Source organism: Perca flavescens, chromosome 12 (genome assembly GCF_004354835.1).
Source record: "Perca flavescens isolate YP-PL-M2 chromosome 12, PFLA_1.0, whole genome shotgun sequence".
NCBI classification, from domain to species: Eukaryota; Metazoa; Chordata; class Actinopteri; order Perciformes; family Percidae; genus Perca; species Perca flavescens.
Window position 1 is genome coordinate 12,797,726 of NC_041342.1, and position 21,862 is coordinate 12,819,587.

The 21,862-nt window shown below is 40.6% G+C and overlaps 1 protein-coding gene across 1 annotated transcript in view; it reads left to right on the top strand.

Annotated features, from left to right (window-relative positions):
• Positions 1–8,087: 8,087 nt before the first annotated feature.
• Positions 8,088–21,862, top strand: part of LOC114564993 (calcium-binding mitochondrial carrier protein SCaMC-3) — a 52,650-nt gene continuing 38,875 nt past the window's right edge. Inside the window, exons 1-2 of the mRNA XM_028592755.1 lie at positions 8,088–8,281; positions 9,421–9,619. Of these exons, the coding sequence (XP_028448556.1) occupies positions 8,270–8,281; positions 9,421–9,619 (211 nt within the window). The 5' untranslated portion in view covers positions 8,088–8,269. The remainder of the gene's footprint in view (positions 8,282–9,420; positions 9,620–21,862) is intronic.

Here is a 21,862-nt window from a genome sequence, read left to right on the forward strand (position 1 = left end):
TGTGTTTGTGTGTGGTCAGATTTCGAGGACGCACACACACGCGCACACACACACACACACACACACACACACACACACACACACACACACACACACACACACACAATCTCAACCGGATCGTCATTGTCCGATCTGCGACCTCTCCTTTTTCTTTCTCTCACTTTTTTCTCCGGGTGGTGCGCGCGGTGTGAGGTGCGTGTCCGCGCTATTTTCCAACGTGTAGCCTCCTCACAACAATCTCTCCTTATCGACGGCCTTTTGTACAGCCCGTGTAGGCTACTTTTTCAGACTTCCAGCTAACAGCGGTGTCTGTGAACATCCCTGGCCAGCCAGCAGGGAGGCGATCCCGGCCGCCACCAGCTGGCTGTCCCGTCAGACTGAAGCTTCTGACAACATCGGAGAAAATGTGCAGTTGGCCATCAACGTTTGTAAAACTGCCCATATTCAAACTCTACACAGTTAATTTATCGCATAAAAAAGTCTCAATAGTGAATTTAGTGGTGGAATAGCAGATAAATTGTAAAAAGTTTCCAGTTGTTTGCTGCTGCTAATACGGCAAACTCCCGATCTAGATAGCCCATAGAATCGATTGCTTTTTTATAATAGCGCGGACACGCACCTCACACCGCGCGTTGAGATTGTGTGTGTGTGCGTCCTCGAAATCTGACCACACACAAACACACGTAAGCAGAGCTACCCACACCCATGTTTCTACTGTTGCTTAATTAAATATAACTTCAAAAGAGAGAAGTTGTCTGAGTCGTGTTTTAAACAGACACACCTGGGGCAAAGTTGGGAACCAGAATCAGCTTTGAATCCAATCCTAATCTAGTCCTCACTAACACGGGCCCAATTATAGTAACTACATGAAAACTTCACGGTTGTTGCATGAAATGTGGTTTGTGTTTAGCTTACATCATCATTTTCTATCATGTGAAACAAGACCCAGCCTAGTGGTGAATCTGCAGACAGAAGTAAGCTCCCCCTGCTGCTCATAAGGTGCCTCTGCACCCCTTTCGTTTCAGACCCTCCCACCAGCCTTTGGGCCACGCCTCCTCATTTACATTGACATGTGTCAAGTCCAAATGAAAAGGCAATCGTAAATGGAAATTGAAATTCAAAAGCCAAATGAAAATTAAAATCCAATGTTAAATTGAAATTCAAAAGCCAAATGAAAATTAAAATCCAATGTTAAAATGAAATTCAAAAGCCAAATGAAAATTAAAATCCAATGTTAAATTGAAATTCGCTCTGTTTTCCTTTTGGACTTTCAATTTCTCTTTGGACTTTCAATTTGAATTATGAATAAATATTTCCTCCATAATTTCCATTATCAGACTCGAACAATTTGTCTGAGTGGCCACGAAATGCAAGATTGTGCTCTGCCAGATGGTTTACAATTGCAATAAGTCTTCTTACAATCTCTTTCCAGCGGTTTACTTCAAGAGCAATTAGATCTTGGTTTACCTGATCTATAGCTGTGTTTGTTTGTAGTTTCTGTGAAAGATTGCACCAAGCATCCATGTTTGTGATGTGTTCTGCAGACCTCTCATGCTCTGTCAAGTGGGCAGAAAGATTTTTCCAGTAATTGAACCCATTCGCACTTAGCTGAGTGGCCTTTTCTCGGTTACCAAACAAGCGGCAACAAAAGCACATAACAGTCATTTTTAAGCAGCCAGAGGGAAGTTTTGAGTGAAAGCTTCTCAGCCAATCAGCGGCTTCTACCCCACGTGTGGCCTCTTAAGCCCCGCCCACAGGCTCCATCATCACCAGCAACTGATCCAATGAAATGGATGACGTTGCGCGCAAGCTTTTCAAGCAAGCTCAAAAAAAAAAAAAAAAAAAGACACAGACGGTAACTATTAGCTAATATGAAACGCAAAGCAGCTCGTTTTCATTTAAATTCAGCAAGAAACGCTCCGAGGAGCAGGGCATTTTAAGTAACGTGGTTACCATCCTGCTCGGCCACCCCACCCCCCCCTCACACCATCAATATCCTGGCGGCGCTAGTGGTACTCATTAATTGTTCATTGGAATTGTCATCTTTTTCGTCGTCATCATTATTATCACTGTCACTGAAAGTGAACGCGGAAGCTTTGTTACCTGAAATTGAAGGCTCCTCCTCATCCTGTAAAGTTGCCTTGGATGTAACGTTAGCAGCAATATCGCTTGAGCAGCCTGGGCTGGCACTGTCGGCAGCAACGGGTAGCTCCTCCTCGCTAGCAGCAGTGCTAACGCTCGTGATGGTGGTTGTAGCGTTGTTGTCATTGTCAGCGGCGGGCATCACAAAAAAGTTTGTTAACTTCGGCAATTTTTTAAAAAACGTTTTGCTTTCCTCCCGCTTCCTCCTTTTTTTCAGCACCGCTTGGGTAGTTTCGCTTCATTTTTACTCTACTCTGTCTCTCTGTCACTTTCTTTTCTCCGTTTTTTGCTTTTGGCGCTTCACAGCCTTGTCACTTTCGCACATGCGCAGTAAGTGAGATAATGGAATAGTCCAATGTAGTGAGTGAGGTGGGGGGAGGCCCTCCGGTCTGCGAAACTAATGATTTGCTGCTCCATTTTTCGCAAATGGAGTTTTAGAAATATATAATTTGCGAAAAGTAAAAAAAAACAAAACCTTAAGCATAAGTTAATGGGGCATTTTGGGGGCCCCTAGGTAGCTCGGGGCCCAAGGCAATTGCAGACCTTTGCCTAATGGTAAAGTACGCTGAGTGTAGTGAAAAGCTTTCGGCCAATCAGAGCGCTGCATTTAAACCCTCCGCCCACCTGCCCCTCCCTTCTTATATACTGTCTATGGCCCCCTTATATTTTATCAACGGTGGAAAGTAACTATAGCCGTCGGTATACTACCGTCGGCTACTTTGATTCAATTGTAATTGGGTATTTTTCATTTTCTCCTACTGATTAGGCTACTTCTAGTCCCCCACAATTCAGAGTCAAGTACGCTATTGAACGTTTTACTTAACTATTTATTTTATAGCTTTTAGTTACTTTGCAGCGTCAGATTAATAATACAAAATAATATGAATAAACTATGATGTATTTCATATTCACAAGCTACCTGCCAAGAATACTTCTGCTTCTATTTTGGTGAAAGTAACTCAAAAGTAACGCAAAAGTAGTGTAAGCATTACAATTCAGAGACAATAATATTGTAATATAACTAATTACTCTCAAAGACCGTAACTAGTAATCAATGTATTACATTTTGGAATTAACTTGCCCAACACTGGTGTCAATAGGCTAGCCTATCACAGCGTCCATCCTTCCCATTTCAATCAGGAGAGACTTCTTTGCAATTATGAACATATTTATTGTACATACAAACATGTAAATGTACAAGTCTCTGGAGATTGGACTCCATCGAACCCAAATATCCTAAAGGGTTTAAGGAAACCCAAACAAATCCCCTGATGGAGTCCAGACACTGGTGGTGGTGAATGAGCAGAGGAACCATCGACAGCCAAGCTTAGACGAAACCCAGGTCCGAGGGTGTGACCACCGGTGGCAGAAGGGGAGGAGGCGGGACGCACTCTCTTTCCTGAAACGACAACTGCCAACCGCGGAAGAGAGAGCAGATATAGCAGGGTGTCAAGCTGTGATAGTCTCGTGACAAATGGCCGACCCTGATTGGTTTAACTAGCAATGACAAAGCTGCTCTGATTACTACTGACAAGTGACTTACCATGAAACAGCTTATCTATCATCATCTATCCATATATCTATCATCTATCTAGAAAAAACTATGGAATACGTTGAACAGCTTAATGGGGGGAAAAAGCACTAAACAAACTCCATCTTTTTTGGAGATTCATGGAAATTTCCTCACCAAACCAGCAGAGATCGCAAACCACCTTAATAATTATTTTATATATAAAATAAATGATTTAAGAAATAATGACGGAAATAGAGGATGAGATATCTTATTTATTAATAAAAGAGAAAATCATGAGAGACAAAGATTGTAATTTTAAATTTGTTAGAGTAAATATTAAAGTAGAAAAAAATGTAAAACTTGATGCCTTGATGGTAAACTTCTTCAATTGGTTGCAGACCTAATTTCCCCCGTTATCTGTCATATTATAAACCAAACTTTAAGTGAATGCTTATGCCCTCAGGAGTGGAAAATTGCTAAAATAATTCCACTGCCTAAAAATGTAGGGTTACCATTCTCGGGGTCAAATAGTCATCCTATACGTTTATTGCCTGTGTTGAGTAAAATTATGGAGAGTATAGTATTTGAGCAGATTCTAGAATATTTTTCTTTTAATGACTTAATAACTGATTGTCAACATGCTTATAGAAAGGGACACTCAACAGCTACCGCTCTAACTCCTATGACTGATGACTGGCTGAGAGATTGTGTGTGTGTGATGGTTTCTCTCAGTCAGCAATGTTATGGATGAAGAGTTATTTAACAAACGGGCAACAACTAGTCGTCTTTTTTTTAATAAATGGTAGCTACTCGGATGTTGGAGTGGTTAGCTGTGGAGTTCCCTAGGGGAGTTGTCTTGGGCCATTGTTGTACGCTATTTTCACAAATGATTTATCACTTGTTTTAAATAAGGTTGTATATCGATGTATGCAGATGATTCAACTATGTACAGTGGGGGAAATAAGTATTTGACCCCTTGCTGATTTTGCAGGTTTGCCCACTTACAAAGAATGCAAAAATCTACAATTTTAATCATATGTACATTCTAACAGTGAAAGACAGAATCCCAAGGAAAATTCCAGAAAATTACATCATATGAATTTATTAAAATTGATAACCATCTGATGAGGAAAAACAAGTATTTGACCCCCTGGACAAACAGCATGTTAATATTTTGTAGAAAAGCCATTATTGGCCAGCACAGATGTCAAACGGGTTTTATAGTTGGTGACAAGGTTTGTGCACATTTCGGCAGGGATGTTGGCCCACTCCTCCCTGCAGACAGCCTCCAAATCATTCAGGTTCCGAGGTTGTCGCCTGGCAACTCGAATTTTAAGCTCCCTCCAAAGATTTTCAATCGGATTCAGGTCTGGAGACTGGCTAGGCCACTCCAGAACCTTGATGTGCTTCTTCTTCAGCCACTCTTTTGTTGCTTTGGCGGTGTGCTTAGGGTCGTTGTCGTGCTGAAACACCCATCCTCGACCCATCTTCAGCTCTCTCACTGAGGGAAGGAGATGTCGGTCCAGAATTCCACGATACATGGCCCCGTCCATCCTCCCCTCAATACGATGGAGTTGTCCCGTCCCCTTGGCTGAAAAGCACCCCCAAAGCATGATGTTGCCACCACCATGCTTGACGGTGGGGATGGTGTTCTTTGGGTTGTACTCGGTGTTCTTTGCCCTCCAAACACGACGAGTGGAGTTGAGGCCAAAAAGTTCTATTTTGGTCTCATCTGACCACATCACCTTCTTCCAGGCCTCTTCTGAGTCGTCCACGTGGTGAATGGCGAACTTCATGCGGGCCTGTACATGTTTCTTCTTGAGCAGGGGGACCTTGCGTGCGCTGCAGGATTTCAATCCATGACGGCGTAGTGTGTTACCAACCGTTTCTTTTTGTAACTGTGGTCCCAGCTGCCTTCAGTTGATTCATCAGTTCCCCCCCTTGTGGTTTTGGGATGATTCCTCACTGTTCGCATGATCAGGGACACCCCCACGAGGCAAGATCTTGTGTGGAGGCCCAGACCGAGGGAGGTTGGCGGTGGTGTGGTGCTTCTTCCATTTCCTGATAACTGCACCGACAGTTGATCTTTTCTCCAAGTTGCTTTCCGATTCTCTTGTAGCCCATCCCAGCCTTGTGCAGATCAACAATCTTGTCCCTGATGTCCGTGAGAAAGCTCTTTTTGGTCTTGCCCATGGTGGTGATGTTGGATGCTGGTTGTTTGGGTGTTGACAGGTGTCTTTTATACAGGTAACGAGGTGAGGCAGGTGTATTTGATGTAGATAATTGGTTCGGATTGGGGCTGTGTCTTAAAGAAAGACTAACTGGCTTGTAGGAGCCAGAATACTTGCTGTTTGTCCAGGGGGTCAAATACTTGTTTTTCCTCATCAGATGGTTATCAATTTTAATAAATTCATATGATGTGATTTTCTGGAATTTTCTTTGGGATTCTGTCTTTCACTGTTAGAATGTACATATGATTACAATTGTAGATTTTTGCATTCTTTGTAAGTGGGCAAACCTGCAAAATCAGCAAGGGGTCAAATACTTATTTCCCCCACTGTATATGTCTTCATCTACATTTCATGATTTAAACACTATCCTATCACAATAGCTGCAATCGGTGGTTGAATGGATAAAGAAAAATAAGCTGGTTCTTAATATTTAATTTTTTGTATTTAATTTAATAAGACGAAAAGCATGATGTTCACATTATACTCTTCATAATCAACCTGAGTTGAAGCTTTGTATAAATGAGGTATCTGTTGAACATGTCCATGAAACCAAACTCTTAGGAGTTATTTTAGATATTAAATTATCATGGACTAAACGTATCTATAAAATGGTTGTTAAGGTGGGAAGTGGTGTTTCTGTTAAAAGATGTGCACCATATTTGTCACAAAGTTCAATCAAAGTAGCAGCAAAAGCTTTAATATTGTCTAATCTTGATTATTGTTCAGTGGTATGGTCTAATGCAACTCAAGAAAAAAATAACTAAACTGCAAATTATGCAAAATAGAGCCACGCTTAGGTGTGGATATTGGGCAAATGTTACAATGCACAAATGTTTAGGTTGGTTATTTGTAAGAAATAGATTATTCTATTCATTATGTGTTTGTTATTTTTAGGAATATTCTTGTTACAAAAACTATTTTGTGTAATAAATTACCTTTCAGTTTAGATATACACGACTATGCGACTAGACAGGCCGCAATAGGTAACTTTACTTTACCAAAAGTAAAGACTAATACTGTTAAACACATGGTCATGTATAGAGCAATGCAAGAATGGAATGTGTCACCTGAACAAATAACACAAGAAAGCAGTAAAAGGAGATTTAAAAGTTTAGTTAAAACATATCTATTGTTTAAAGAAGTTGAGTAGACAAAGAAACCACATTGGTATAACAATATATGTATGTTTGTTCAATTGTGAGATGAGTCCAGAGAGGATGAAAGAAATGTTATAGTATTAAAAGTAAGGAATGACTAATGACTGCACTGTTGGAGCGGTCTATGTGTCTGTCCTTGTCTTAGGTGTGTATTTTGTTATTTTTGTCATGAAATTATAGTGTGTGTGGTTTTAGTTCTACAATTTTTATTTTTTTATTGTTTATGATACATTATGTGTATTTATTATTGCACTGCTACATTTTCAAGTGAGTTGTAAGGACCTCAGGAAGAATAGCACCTGCAATGCAGGAGCTAATGAGGATCCTAAACAAACAAACAAACAAACAAACAAACACGGTCTCTACAATAAAGGGAAAAGCCCCAAAAATCTGCCTGTGTGTAGGTGTTGTGATGGAAGTTTCCTATGAAGCAGCAGCGTTTAGAAATATCAATGATCAAATGAAAACGAATAACGACTGTTAGAGAATTAAACCAAAGTTTGGTCTTTGAGTATTTATTTACATTTGCAAATGGAGAAAACACAGTTTCAAAGATACACGCAGCACAACTGAAAATGTCTTTCTATACTAAAATCTAAACATCACATCATCATATAGTCAAAACCTCTCTTTAGCCACCCCTCTCACTTTATCTTTTAGCATGGCCATAGTTCAAAAGAGGACATCATTAAAAGTCAAACTATCCTCACCTTCCCCTCTGCTCCTGTTCTTTTCATTAGCCTAAACAATAGTTAATCTCAGGAGGTAGAAGCCTACGTAGTTCTCACTGTTGTAAACAGTCATCGACCTTCTCCACTTCTATCTAAGCAAAACTTTAACAAATGAGAAGGTTCAGGCTAGTAGAACTAAATAACTCTACTGGGCTATAGTTCACGGTTGCAGCTGTCCCTCTCTAGTCTTTAAGAGTCTACTAAGAAGGAACAGCTTTCTATGGAGGTTTTAAACAATCTTTAAGCAAATGGTTAAAATCATTAATCAATAATGGTTAAAATAAAATTTGCCACCACAGTGTACGTCCGGGGACTCTGTGCAGCTGGTGGAGCAGTCTCTGGACACCAACCTGCTCAACAGCGCGGTGAGACTCCGGCTGAGTCACTGCAGCGTTCTGCCCGGAGGAGTCCACATCCAGGAGACTCAACAATGTCGTCATCCTCGTCTCCACTAATCGGAGCGTCCACAGGCTGCTGCTGCCGCACCCCACATGCATGTACCGCAGAGTGAGTAAACATTAGCCCAGATCCTGGAAGTAACTGGCAGCAAGGCAGCAACCCCAGCAGGCACCGGCCAGCTGTCACGTCAGACTGTGGAGCTTCTGAAGTCTGACCAAATTTGCTGCTTTAGAGTCTACTCTCAAGCCACACCTACCGTTTACAGACAGACAGTGAGACATTCAACTCAAGTGTGTTTATTGTCATTTCGTGGTGTTACACATTTAAAATGTATAAAAACAACATATTAAAAACTACATACGAAATAGGTTACATTTAGTGCACACACATTTATAGGCTCCATAAAGTTCAGCTAACGCATACTAGCGTTAGCGCTTGGTGGGCTGTAAACTGAGTATAAACGCAGCTGTAAATTTGAGTGGAATGTAGAATGGTCGGCAAACTCAACCAGCAGTTAGTTGGATACAAGCACCACCACACAACCCACCTCCACTAGTCTTAACCGGCAACAGAGCAGCAGGCCTGGTAGCTGGATAGTCCGGTACACCGTTGTTCAGCCATGTTTCCACAACAACAAAAACACAGCAGTCTCTGAACTCGCGTTGGGAGTTTTGTTGAAGTTGGATGTAGTCCAGTTTGTCTAATGAGCGGTCACTTTCAAGCAGGATTGATGGAACAGGTGGCCGGCTAGCGTTAGCTTTCCACCTAGCTAGCTCATAGTCTATATACCATGGGTGGTAGTTTGAATGCACATAATTGTTGTAAAAGTTTTCTGCCGAGAGATGGCTGACGCTCCTTTTGCTTCGGAAAGCTTTGTCTAAAGACCACAGTCCGACTCCCTACGGGCGGGTTGAAAACATGCGGAAGTAGCTCCTGATACTAGTAGCTACTACTGATAAAGGACTACAGTCCATTGCCTCTGGGCAAAAAATCTTCCGATGACTCAAACATCGTCGTTTTAAGTCATCTGAAAATTTGTTTCCACACAACAATACAGAGATCTCTCGTCTCAGGGGGGACATGAGGGAAGGAAGTACAGCCATTCAAAAATACTACCAGGTTTCTACTGATACAAAGCTTAATACTAAATCGGTGAGGTACCCCTTTAAGGGACAGTGTGAAATACCCTATATAATCACCCCTTTAAATAACGTTGGATATAAATGTGTCTTTCCCGTTTGTTCCAGGATTTGGCGTCAGAATTATACGTGCAGTCCATCTTCACAGACGTGGGCAAGCAGACTCTGAAAGACCTAGTCATCCCCGGCTCGCTGAGTCCCAGGACCGGCACTGGCTGGCATAGAGCATACGGAGAAACGATCTATGCTCTGGCTACACCGGCTGATGGCATTGTGCTGCCCTCTCTGCCACCGCACGGCACGCAAGGTACACACAGACTAATGGCAGACCTGTCAAAATGTACGAATTTTTCGTACTCTGCACACATTTTGACCCTTAAGTACGCTTGTACAATTCGCTGCTCTCTAGGTACGCATTTTGTTGCATCTCTCATTTCTCCGGTTTAAGTTTCTATGCAATCTATGATGTTGATTCTGCCGCTGAGCAGTGGAGTGAAAAGCTTTCGGCCAGTCCAAACGCTGCATTTTAACTCTCCGCCCACCTGCCCCTCCTAGCCAAATGCTTTTGCGTTTAATTCAATTCAGTGCCTCAGCGAGCCAGGCTGTCCGGATAACCGTAGGCTGGCATGCCATGGCCGAACCGCCTCAAAAGGTTTGTAATGATTGGTTATCGGGAGAGATAGCCTTGCCTCCACATGTCCAGGCTACCTCACTTAAACAGTATATAGAACCTCCTCAGTCCTCCACATGTCCAGGCTACCTCACATAGAGTATATATAACCTCCTCAGTCCTCCACATGTCCAGGCTACCTCACATAGAGTATATAGAACCTCCTCAGTCCTCCACATGTCCAGGCTACCTCACATAGAGTATATAGAACCTCCTCAGTCCTCCACATGTCCAGGCTACCTCACCTAGACAGTATATAGAACCTCCTCAGTCCTCCACATGTCCAGGCTACCTCACCTAGACAGTATATAGAACCTCCTCAAGCGTTCTGCACCGTGTGCAAGACAGACATCGACATCAGTCACCATGGGGCAACAAGGAACAAACACAGTCCCATAAACCCCCTGAAACATAATGAAATTAAAAAGAAATTGATGATAAGAAAAACACGTTCATAGTGTCCATCAGTGATGGGAGTAACGCGTTACAATTCAGTGGTTGAAATGACTGCAGAGACGGATACATTTACGACACGGACATTATTTCCCTGAGTTTTTTTTTTTTTTTTTTTTTTTTACACTGCATGTCCCGTCACTGTTCCCCGTGGTCAGAGCCAGAACCAGAGACGGTAACTGACAACATCTGTGTCCTGTCAGTGACGACAGCAATGTGACTGAGCAACTGACAGATAACATGTCGAGAATTAATGTTAAGTCTTGCTACAGGTAATATTACATTTTATCAGCGGTGGAAAGTAACTATAGCCTACCGTCGGCTACTTTGATTCAATTTTAATTGGGTATTTTTCATTTAATCCTACTTATTAGGCTACTTCTAGTCCACCACAATTCAGACTTAGTCAAGTAGGCTATTGTAAGTTTTACTTAACTATTTATTTTATAGCTTTAGTTTCTTTGCAGCATCAGATTAATAATATGAATGAATAAATATAGATAGATGGATGGATAGATAGATAGATGGATAGATAGATAGATAGATAGATAGATAGATAGATAGATAGATAGATAGATAGATAGATAGATAGATAATGAGACTTTGACCCTGTGGTGAAATTCACAAGCTACCTGCCAAGAATACTTCCGCTTTTATTTTGGTGAAAGTAACATAAAAGTAGTATAAGCATTACAATTCAGAGACCGTAATATAACTAATTACTCTCAAATGACAGTAACTAGTAATCAATAATGTATTACATTTTGGAATTAACTCGCCCAACACTGGTGCCATCCTTCCCATTAGTTGGGGGCAGTTAGAAAAGTGGTGGAATGGCTAGAAAACTAAAATGTTTTAGAAAGTGCCAGGTGCTGATTAACATAAGAAAAGGTAACAGACTATTTATGTGATGGCAACTGACATAATGCAATGTCACCCATGTCAAATTTTTAAAAGCGTATCTGAAAATATCTGACCCATGTTATTTACTAGCCTATAATTGTGTCTTGTGGTGGCAAATTTTATTTTAACCATTTGTTTAATGATATTAACCATTTGTTTAAAGATTGTTTTATAACGCCACAAGATTTAGCTTCTTCATGTGTAGATTCAAAAGACTTCAAGTGAAATAGTTGGCAACCGTGAACTATAGCCTAGAGAGTTATTTAGTTTTACTAGCTTGAAGCTCCTCACATTGTTGACTTTTTGTTTAGATAGAAGTGGAGAAGGCCGATGACTGTTTACAACAGTGAGAACTACGTAGGTTTCTGTCTCCTGAGATAAAAGTGTTGTTTAGGCTAATGTTAAGAACAGAGAGCAGAGGGGAAGGTGAGACAATGGTGTGACAGTTAATGATGTCCTCTCTTCAACTATGGCCATACTAAAAGATACATTTAGAGGGGTGGCTTAACAGAGGTTTTCACTATATGATGTTTGGATGTTTAGATTTTAGGTTGGAAAGACATTTTCAGTTGTGCTGCGTGTACCTTTGAAACTGTGTTTTCTCCATTTGCAAATGTAAATAAATACTCAAAGACCAAACTTTGGTTTAATTCTCAAACGGTCGTTATTCGTTTTGATTTTATCATGAATATCACTAACGCTGCTGCTTCAAGGAAAACTTCCACCACAATTTGGCGTTGTCCGGCAGGATGGATGAGTTAACAGAGAAAAGAGCTCCGTTGGGTCGCTGATGACTGGCTATCCAGGGATCAAAAATCACCTGCCTCATACCTCTAAAGCTTTAAAAAGGTTTTTCAGAGAGAAGAGGGTTAGGACCGCGGAGCGCTCTTGACTGTTTTCCACTCCGTTAAAAACGAACAGGAAGAGATTTCAAGCAGCACGGTAAGATAAAATTGATTAATTACATTAATTCATTAAAAATGATTGTGAATTCAAGGTTTGTTCAAAACATTCTAAAGAAGCAACCGTTGCTAAACGAATTAAGTAATGAATAATTGGCGAAATCATTCTCTTAACTAAAGAGAATAAATGAAACTAATTCTGACTTTTGGGAAGTGAGTAACTGGGTATTTCTTTTGGGTCATTAGATAGGACAAAGATAACTGAGGTTATGAATGACATCTTTTGGCAGACACGGACAACGTCGGACATATTTATGATTGAATTCTCATATGGTGATAAGACAATTGATTGACGGACAAGACCAGTAAGAGAACTGGCAGAACAGTAGGCAAGGCCTAAAGAATTAATCTACAAAACTGATAGCACGTTTCGTGATTAAAGAGGCGGACTGCAGAGTAAAACAAAACAAAAAATAGTTAACTATTTTAGATTTTTGACTGCAGGGTCGCACCGGGTTTTTCATACAAGTTTCCCGAGCAAAAAACAAATAGTCTAAACTCTAAACGAGTTCTGGACCCTTTAAGGACAACCTGCAGGACGGTCTGGGTTGTAACGTTACTCTAAGAGAGCCTCTTGATTATTTAGAGACAGACTGCAACAAGGCAAAACATACTAAATAGGTCGAGTTATTTGACTATTAAGTTGATTTTGTCCACAGGGCTGTACACGGGTTTTCACGCAAGTTTCCCGAACAAATAACCTCGCGGTGTGGTGACGATCACATCGAGCAAGACATAGTATACTATAAAGTCCAAGAATCAATTATGGGAAACGAAATTTCCCCTTCCGGTGATGCAACTAGACCCATAGTGGGTGAAATGACTCATAAATATGGACCGGAATGTTTGCGATGTCTGTCATAACTGGTCATAAAGCTTTGGCTTTCCGAGAAACGGATCTTTGTGTACAAAGACACTGAGAATGTTAAAGCAAGATTTTAGAAGTAGTAGAAAGAAAATGAATGGGAAAATCAATAATTAAGACACAGGATTTAAAGCTACTGAGGAGCCTACAGGAAAAACAAAGAATGTTTTAAGAAAACAGTGATCTAGGGAAAGAATGCAAACACACATGCACCAATAACCTCATCAGTTCTAACCAAAGCCTATTTCTGAGCTTTCTCTAAAAATCAGGAAGACAAGCTGGAGAAACGGAGGGACGAAGAGGACACGGACTCAACAATCGGACAGGACCAACAGCATCAGTCACACCTGCATCGGGTGGAAAGACCAACAAGTACGTGAGAAAACCATGTTTGAAGTGTTTGTCTGCATGTTACAACAGGCTGGTGGGCAACATATGGAGCGCGGACCCGAAGGGAAAAAAAAAAAAGGTTGCTCCCACAAAGGATGTGGTCGAGCCAGAGAGAGGCCAAGCCGGGTACCGTGGGCAAAATGGTGAGCCCTACAACCGAGACCAGTGTTTGTACTGCAAGGACTTTGGACATTGGGTATGTAAATGCCCGAAGAAAAAGCAAAAAACACCTCCGACAAAGAACAACACTTGTCCCTCTGTTTGACTGAGTCCAAAAGCTGAGGAAGGTAGTGCTACCACACACACACACTCGCTTCATGCAATGAAGAAATGCTTTGCACTGATACACCGTTTTTGTTTTTGCTATTAGGAACAATTGATAGGTTAGAAAGTTCTGAAAAAGAATCTAATCAGTTAAAGAATTATAGTATATTATCTTCTGAAACCTAGAAGAAAATACTGAGTGTAAAGTTAAAGGGGTTCCACTCACATAACTTGATTATTAGAACTAAAGATTTGACACTGAAGATTATTTGGTCATTCTATTTGGTCAATTGGGGTTACAGATCAAACAGTAAGAGAACAATTCTCTGTTCCTCTCTCCTGTACATGGGAAAAACAATTCTTGGTGTATGATGGTTCCACTTATTTGGTTAACCTGACAAACAATACATCACTCAAGGCTGCATCTGCTTTTTATCCCTCATGAAAAGTTTTTTGGTGCAGTGCTGTTTTCATGTAAAATAAATAAGAAGCAGCTTGTTCAGTTTAGTGTTAACAATTAGATTTGTACTTGAGCCGGTCACCTAGAATGTCTGTACACGTTCCTGATGTCACTGTAAGACTTTTGCTGCCAAAGCTATTGAATCGTTCGTGAATATGAAACTGTCTCTGCAGTCTTCCCCGATGCTGGGACTGCCAGATCCCTAAAAACAGTTCATACAGACATACACGTACATACACATGCTTGCAATGAAGACATGCTTTTTGCACGCTACAAACACTCCCCACACGATGGACAGATCAAATTAGACGCAAAAACAGCACGACAAACAGAAATAACTTTTGGAAAATATGTCCAAGTATTCAATGTGTTTGTCTGGTGTGTATACAAATTGCCAACCATGGTGTTAATTATACAAGGGAATACAATTGGATATTTAGTTGATTCGGGAGCAGCAATTTGGGATTAGTGAAGTTTTGTTCTTCAAATCAGAAGCTCTCTGGTAAACTAGGGTTTTTTTTCCCTTAGAGAAATGGTTAGAAGAATGGTTATCTCAGAGGAGTTCACCATTCTTATGATTTGAGTATATTCAGATCCTTAGGATCCTGAACTAGATGAAAAAGGAAAATGTTCATTGTTTTTTTTTCTCTCCCTTCCATCTGAGTGTCTTGAAAATGTATTAAGCAGAGATTTGAAAATGTCTATTTGAAATTGAAGACATTCTTTCACCCACGGGTCTTAGGAATGTTTATTCTTTTGCCCACTGGCTTTAAAGTTGTGCGGTTTGATAAAAATCACTCTTTGGCTGACATATTTTTGTTGCAGCCTAAAAGTACTTATTTGTTTACAAATTTGAATGTAACACGTACCATGTCAGTCTGTTAATCTCCTGATTACGGTAACAAATTGGGACACCTGTAGTTAAGTTTAAGGAATCACAAATATTACATGCATTCCTTTTGTCACCTTTTGACCCTGATGAAGACTACGTTGAAAAGTTTTTTTTTAACAAATCAAAGGACGAGTATGAGTTTTCTTTTGTCTACATGGCCATATACACAAGTCCAGTGGCTGTTACCTTGACTGATAAACTACAGAAGTTTTTCAGAAATTCTAACTCAAAAGCTCACATTCATGTTTCTTTGTCTCCAACAGAAGAGGAGACAGACCTAGGACACCTTGTGACCATTTGTAAAAATTGACTGACTGGACTGACATTGCTGATAATGTTTTTATTTGTCTCCATCGACAGGAGACTATAGAAAACCTATATCACAGCGTAGGCCTTGTATTCACAGTGTTTTACATGTTCAGTGAACCTGTGACTACAATAGATGCATATTCACACGGTAAAAACAACATTTTATCTACTGATGTTTCACCACCTATTGTCTCAGGTACAGCGTTATCTCTGGGCAAAACACACAAATGTGACGTGGATTGATAGACAAATTGTCAACCTGTAGTCATCAAGCTGCGTTCGGACTACAGGCCCCAGAAACATCAGTACACGCTAAAACAGGAAGTAATCCACAGAAATCCGACCGTGTTTTTAACTCTTTATTGACGGATGGGGTTTATAGTTCCATGTTTAGATTCTCCAACACGTACACTTATTCTCTCAAGTAACATAAATAAGAAGAATTTTTATTATGAATGTTAAAGTTTTGTTTCATTCAGGACCTTCAAGCAGTAAATGCAGTGGGTCTATGCTCGAGCACCTAATTTCTCCCACAGCTAAACATAACATTCTGCAGGGAATGTTAAATGTTTTGATTCTCTGTTGTTTCGTCTAACATTTTTCTTTTCTCAGAGTTCCAGTAGAAAAGACAGTAAATATTGTTTTATAGTTCTGGGTGATGGTAAGCTGTACACCTTGACACACCTTTCAGGAATACATTGAGTTGTTAATTAATGATGCCATAAATTACAGAAAGAATAACAGTGTGTTTATATGTACCCTGGAGAGATCCTTCTTTCTTCGACAGAGGACAGCCAGAGGAGGAGACACACACACACACACACCACACAGATAAGGCACAAGCTAAAACCAAACATGAGTAGTACAAGTGAAATTTTGGTTTAATGAAAAAATATGTGATTATGTTTCCCGTAACGGGTACGATTTGGATAAATAGATGTTCAAAGTACACGTGATTAGGTGTGCTTTAGAAGGTTAAAAACTTTAATTTGTAATGATTCTTGGAACTAGCAGATAGTAATTAGTGTTACTTTGGTTTGTAAACTATAGATAAAAAAAAATGAAAAACAATGTATTTTGGGTAATTCGTCTTAGTTTAATGGTGATATTGAATAAATGAAGGTTTAAATGAGATTTAATCGTAAAAGCAGTACGTTTCATGTCGTACTCTGAGTTTTTGAGTTGCTATATCAAAAAATGTTTTAACTAAATTAGTTGATGTTGACGTTGAAAAATTTACTGAGGTGAAAAGTCCCCTAAAGAAATTATTTATTGAACTTTTGTTACGGATAAACAGGATTTGCTGTTAAACCTAGAACAATGTTAAGGAGTAGAATATTAAACAGATTATTTATATTGCTGTTGAGTCATGAGCTTTGTCATGTCTCAAAAAGGAGGGATATAGTAGCAATGATAAATAAGGGGTTTAATAAAGTAGCAAGGGAAATAAATAGTGTTAAATAATTTTTCTAAAGACGTTTGAAACACTTGTTGTGACATCACTGTACCTCCAGTTTAAAAGACCTTGAATAACCAAAGTGCTAGAATAGTTAACAACTGTACATTTAAAGACAAAATCTGCTTAGCTGAGAACAAAATTGACAAAATTGATAGTTCAACTGTAAACAAAAGGATCATCTACCCCCTGATTGACACTGTAGTGTAAGGGGATGCAATAGTAATTGTTTGTTTTATTGGTTCCTATTTGCTCCAAAGAATTTTGCTCTAAAGATTTTTTTCTTTATTTATACATAGGTAGGGAGAGGCCCATAATAAAAACACCTATTTCTTCCACGGCAGTATAAGGGAAATGATAGGTTAGGGTAGGTTATTGCGTGAGAATTTTCTTCTGCTCTTTTGGCCATGAGAATCCAGGTGTCAAGCCTGGGGATTCTGTGGTGATAACAACTTCAGGAGGAAGGATTGGCAAATAGACGGTGAAAGAGACCATTGCGATCGTTCCAGTGACACAGGGCAGTGAAAGGTTCCAGGGAGAGTCACCTGGATACACGCATCACTACAAAAGGTTCCGGAGGAGAAGAGGAGGACAGGTTTTTTCTACAACCTGCAACAAGTGAAGAGCAGATCTTCTGCTGAGTCACCTACGAGGGAAATCGATTCAGAGATCAGCCTGACAGACGACGTTTCTGTGCTATCTCTGAAATCAATCAGGGAAAACTGGAGTTTTTCTCACTGTTTGCAACACATTGAGAGAGGAGGAAAACGAGAAGTTTTTCCAAGGAGGAAAAACCAGAAGCTACATATTGGTATTGTAGCCTGCTGTTTAAAATCATTTCAGAAGACAGCAGTGATACTGATCTCTTCTCTGACAACCACAGCACATTCTCTGACAGTGACAGCAGAATATACTTCACAATTGTAGAGGACACACCACCTCTCTCTCTCTGAACACACACACACTCACTGCACATTCTTTTGAGGAACTGTTGACATTCCTCTGAGATAAACACACACACTTTCAGAGCAGAGTGCTCTGGCGCACACATGGAGCAGATGGACAGAAAGGACTGGAACAGGTACCCTTCAAGAAGAACATGGGGGGTTTTCCACATTTGTAGTGTGATTATTATGATTTTCAATTGTGTTTATGGTTTTTGCATTTTATTTTTGATGAGAGAAAAGTATGATAAATCACGTGTAACCATTTCTCCCAATATTTGCATACAAAAACACTCTAGGAACAATAGTGAAGAACATGGAGAGAAAGACAAGTGATACGTTCACTGCTTTCCATGTAAAGGAGAAAATGGTGGTTGGAAGTACTAGTACAGAGCTAATATTACTGTAATGATTAACTTACGTCCACTCTTATGTTCCAATAACAGGCATTAGGATGTTTGGCATACAAATGCTACTAAATTGGGGCTAATTGGGGTTTTGTACCTTATGTGGTTCCTCATGACCACACAAACTCAACCGATAGATTATTGATGAAAGAAAGTAAATTATTCCTAAACAGCAATATTGTGAATATTGAACAAAGTTAAGTATAAAGACCTAGGCCATTTTGTTGTGTGCTTTAGAACTTAGGAAAAGTCCCTTGTGGATCTTTTATTACATTAAAGTAATTTCACCTTCCACATTTTGATGACACATAGACACCATGTTTGACTAAGACTCTTGAAAGATTATCTAATAGATACATTTTCTACTAATGAATGACTTGGGTTTAGTTAGGAAATGTATGCGTGATGTAGGTCATAATGATTTTTGTTCACTATTTCTTCGCTCACATAAATAAGCTATTTCCAGTGAAACTACACACATAGAATAAGTGAATATTATTTGTGCTGTGACAGCACTTAATGACGTTATAGACAAGGAAGGGTCAGTATTATTCTGATTCTTCTCAACTTTCACTCTGTCAGAGCTTTGATAATTGCACTGAGTGTGTTTCAATTGATTTATATTAAAATAACCAAAGGGGGGAAGCATTTGATGGTATTGCATAATTTAATTATCAGCTTTATGGAAAATTTGACTTTGCCGTATGGGTAGATATGAAATTAGTAAATGTTCACACTTCACACCAGGTTATTTTAATGTTTAAATACATAACACATTCTTTACACAAATTATAAGGCAGTAGTCTGATGTGACATTAACCAGTGACATTTATGTCCAGGGTTTTTAGCAGATTATGTTTGGTCTTCAGATTTGTTTTGTTTGCTATGTCGTTACCCTAATCAAGAAAAAGAGTTCACTTCATTCTTATGGTAAATATGATTGAGCCTTCTGACGTATTCCGTCTTTCTGAATATGATAATAATGTTTGGACACCGTCTCCGATACTGTGGGAGATTGATTCATTTTGTTTTATTCTTTGACGTGGATGCTTGCTACTATTTAAAAGAGGTTTTTTTGGTACCTTTCCATTTAACAGGTAAGAAATAGACATGAATATCCATAGGGCTGAATCTTTAAAATTTATTTTTGTGATTATTTTTTAATCAAAAGGGTGAACTGTGGTGGCAAATTTTATTTTAACCATTTGTTTAATGATATTAACCATTTGTTTAAAGATTGTTTTATAACGCCACATGATTTAGCTTCTTCATGTGTAGATTCAAAAGACTCCAAGTGAAATAGTTGGCAACCGTGAACTATAGCCTAGAGAGTTATTTAGTTTTACTAGCTTGAAGCTCCTCACATTGTTGACTTTTTGCTTAGATAGAAGTGGAGAAGGCCGATGACTGTTTACAACAGTGAGAACTACGTAGGTTTCTGTCTCCTGAGATAAAAGTGTTGTTTAGGCTAATGTTAAGAACAGAGAGCAGAGGGGAAGGTGAGACAATGGTGTGACTGTTAATGATGTCCTCTTTTCAACTATGGCCATACTAAAAGATACATTTAGAGGGGTTGCTTAACGGAGTTTCTTCACTATGTGATGTTTGGATGTTTAGATTTTAGGTTGGAAAGACATTTTCAGTTGTGCTGCGTGTTTTCTCCATTTGCAAATGTAAATAAATACTCAAAGACCAAACTTTGGTTTAATTCTCAAACGGTCTTTATTCGTTTTGATTTTATTAGTTTTTATATAAGGATAAAGTAAGGATGGGACACTGTTGACCTCAACTGAGGAGGTAATAGGGCGGTGGAAGGAGCACTTTGAGGAACTCCTGAATCCGACTAATACGCCCTCTATGTTAGAGGCAGAGCTGGAGGATAATGGGGGATTGTCGTCGATTTCCCAGGCGGAAGTCACTGATGTAGTCAAACAACTACACAGTGGCAAAGCCCCGGGGATTGATGAGATCCGTCCAGAAATGCTCAAGGCTCTGGGTGTGGAGGGGCTGTCCTGGTTGACACGCCTCTTCAACATTGCGTGGAAGTCTGGGACGGTGCCAAAGGAGTGGCAGACTGGGGTGGTGGTTCCCCTTTTTAAAAAGGGGGACCAGAGGGTGTGTGCCAATTATAGGGGTATCACACTTCTCAGCCTCCCTGGTAAAGTCTACTCCAAGGTGCTGGAAAGGAGGGTTCGGCCGATAGTCGAACCTCGGGTTGAGGAGGAACAATGCGGATTCCGTCCTGGTCGTGGAACAACGGACCAGCTCTTCACTCTCGCAAGGATCCTGAGGGAGCCTGGGAGTATGCCCAACCGGTCTACATGTGTTTTGTGGATTTGGAGAAGGCGTATGACCGGGTCCCCGGGAGATACTGTGGGAGGTGCTGCGGGGAGTATGGGGTGAGGGGTCTCTACTCAGGGCCATCCAATCTCTGTATGACCAAAGTGAGAGCTGTGTCCGGGTTCTCGGTAGTAAGTCGGACTCGTTTCAGGTGAGGGTTGGCCTCCGCCAGGGCTGCGCTTTGTCACCAATCCTGTTTGTAATATTTATGGACAGGATATCGAGGCGTAGTCGGGGTGGGGAGGGGTTGCAGTTTGGTGGGCTGGGGATCTCATCGCTGCTCTTTGCAGATGATGTGGTCCTGATGGCATCATCGGCCTGCGACCTTCAGCACTCACTGGATCGGTTCGCAACCGAGTGTGAAGCGGTTGGGATGAGGATCAGCACCTCTAAATCTGAGGCCATGGTTCTCTGCAGGAAACCGATGGAATGCCTTCTCCAGGTAGGGAATGAGTCCTTACCCCAAGTGAAGGAGTTCAAGTACCTTGGGGTTTTGTTCGCGAGTGAGGGGACAATGGAGCGGGAGATTGGTCGGAGAATCGGGCGCAGCGGGTGCGGTATTGCATTCAATCTATCGCACCGTAGGCGAAAAAAAGAGAGCTTAGCCAGAAGGCAAAGCTCTCGATCTACCGGTCAGTTTTCGTTCCTACCCTCACCTATGGTCATGAAGGCTGGGTCATGACCGAAAGAACGAGATCAAGGGTACAAGCGGCTGAAATGGGTTTCCTCAGGAGGGTGGCTGGCGTCTCCCTTAGAGATAGGGTGAGAAGCTCAGTCATCCGTGAGGAGCTCGGAGTAGAGCCGCTGCTCCTTTGCGTCGAAAGGAGCCAGTTGAGGTGGTTCGGGCATCTGGTAAGGATGCCCCCTGGGCGCCTCCCTAGGGAGGTGTTCCAGGCACGTCCAGCTGGGAGGAGGCCTCGGGGAAGACCCAGGACTAGGTGGAGGGATTATATCTCAAACCTGGCCTGGGAACGCCTCGGGATCCCCCAGTCGGAGCTGGTTAATGTTGCTCGGGAAAGGGAAGTTTGGGGTCCCCTGCTGGAGCTGCTCCCCCCGCGACCCGACACCGGATAAGCGGACGAAGATGGATGGATGGATAGTTTTTATATATGTATATATATATATATGTATATATATATGTGTGTATATGTATATATATATATGTGTGTATATGTATATATATGTGTGTGTATGTGTGTATATATTATATATATATATATAAATAATATGTATGT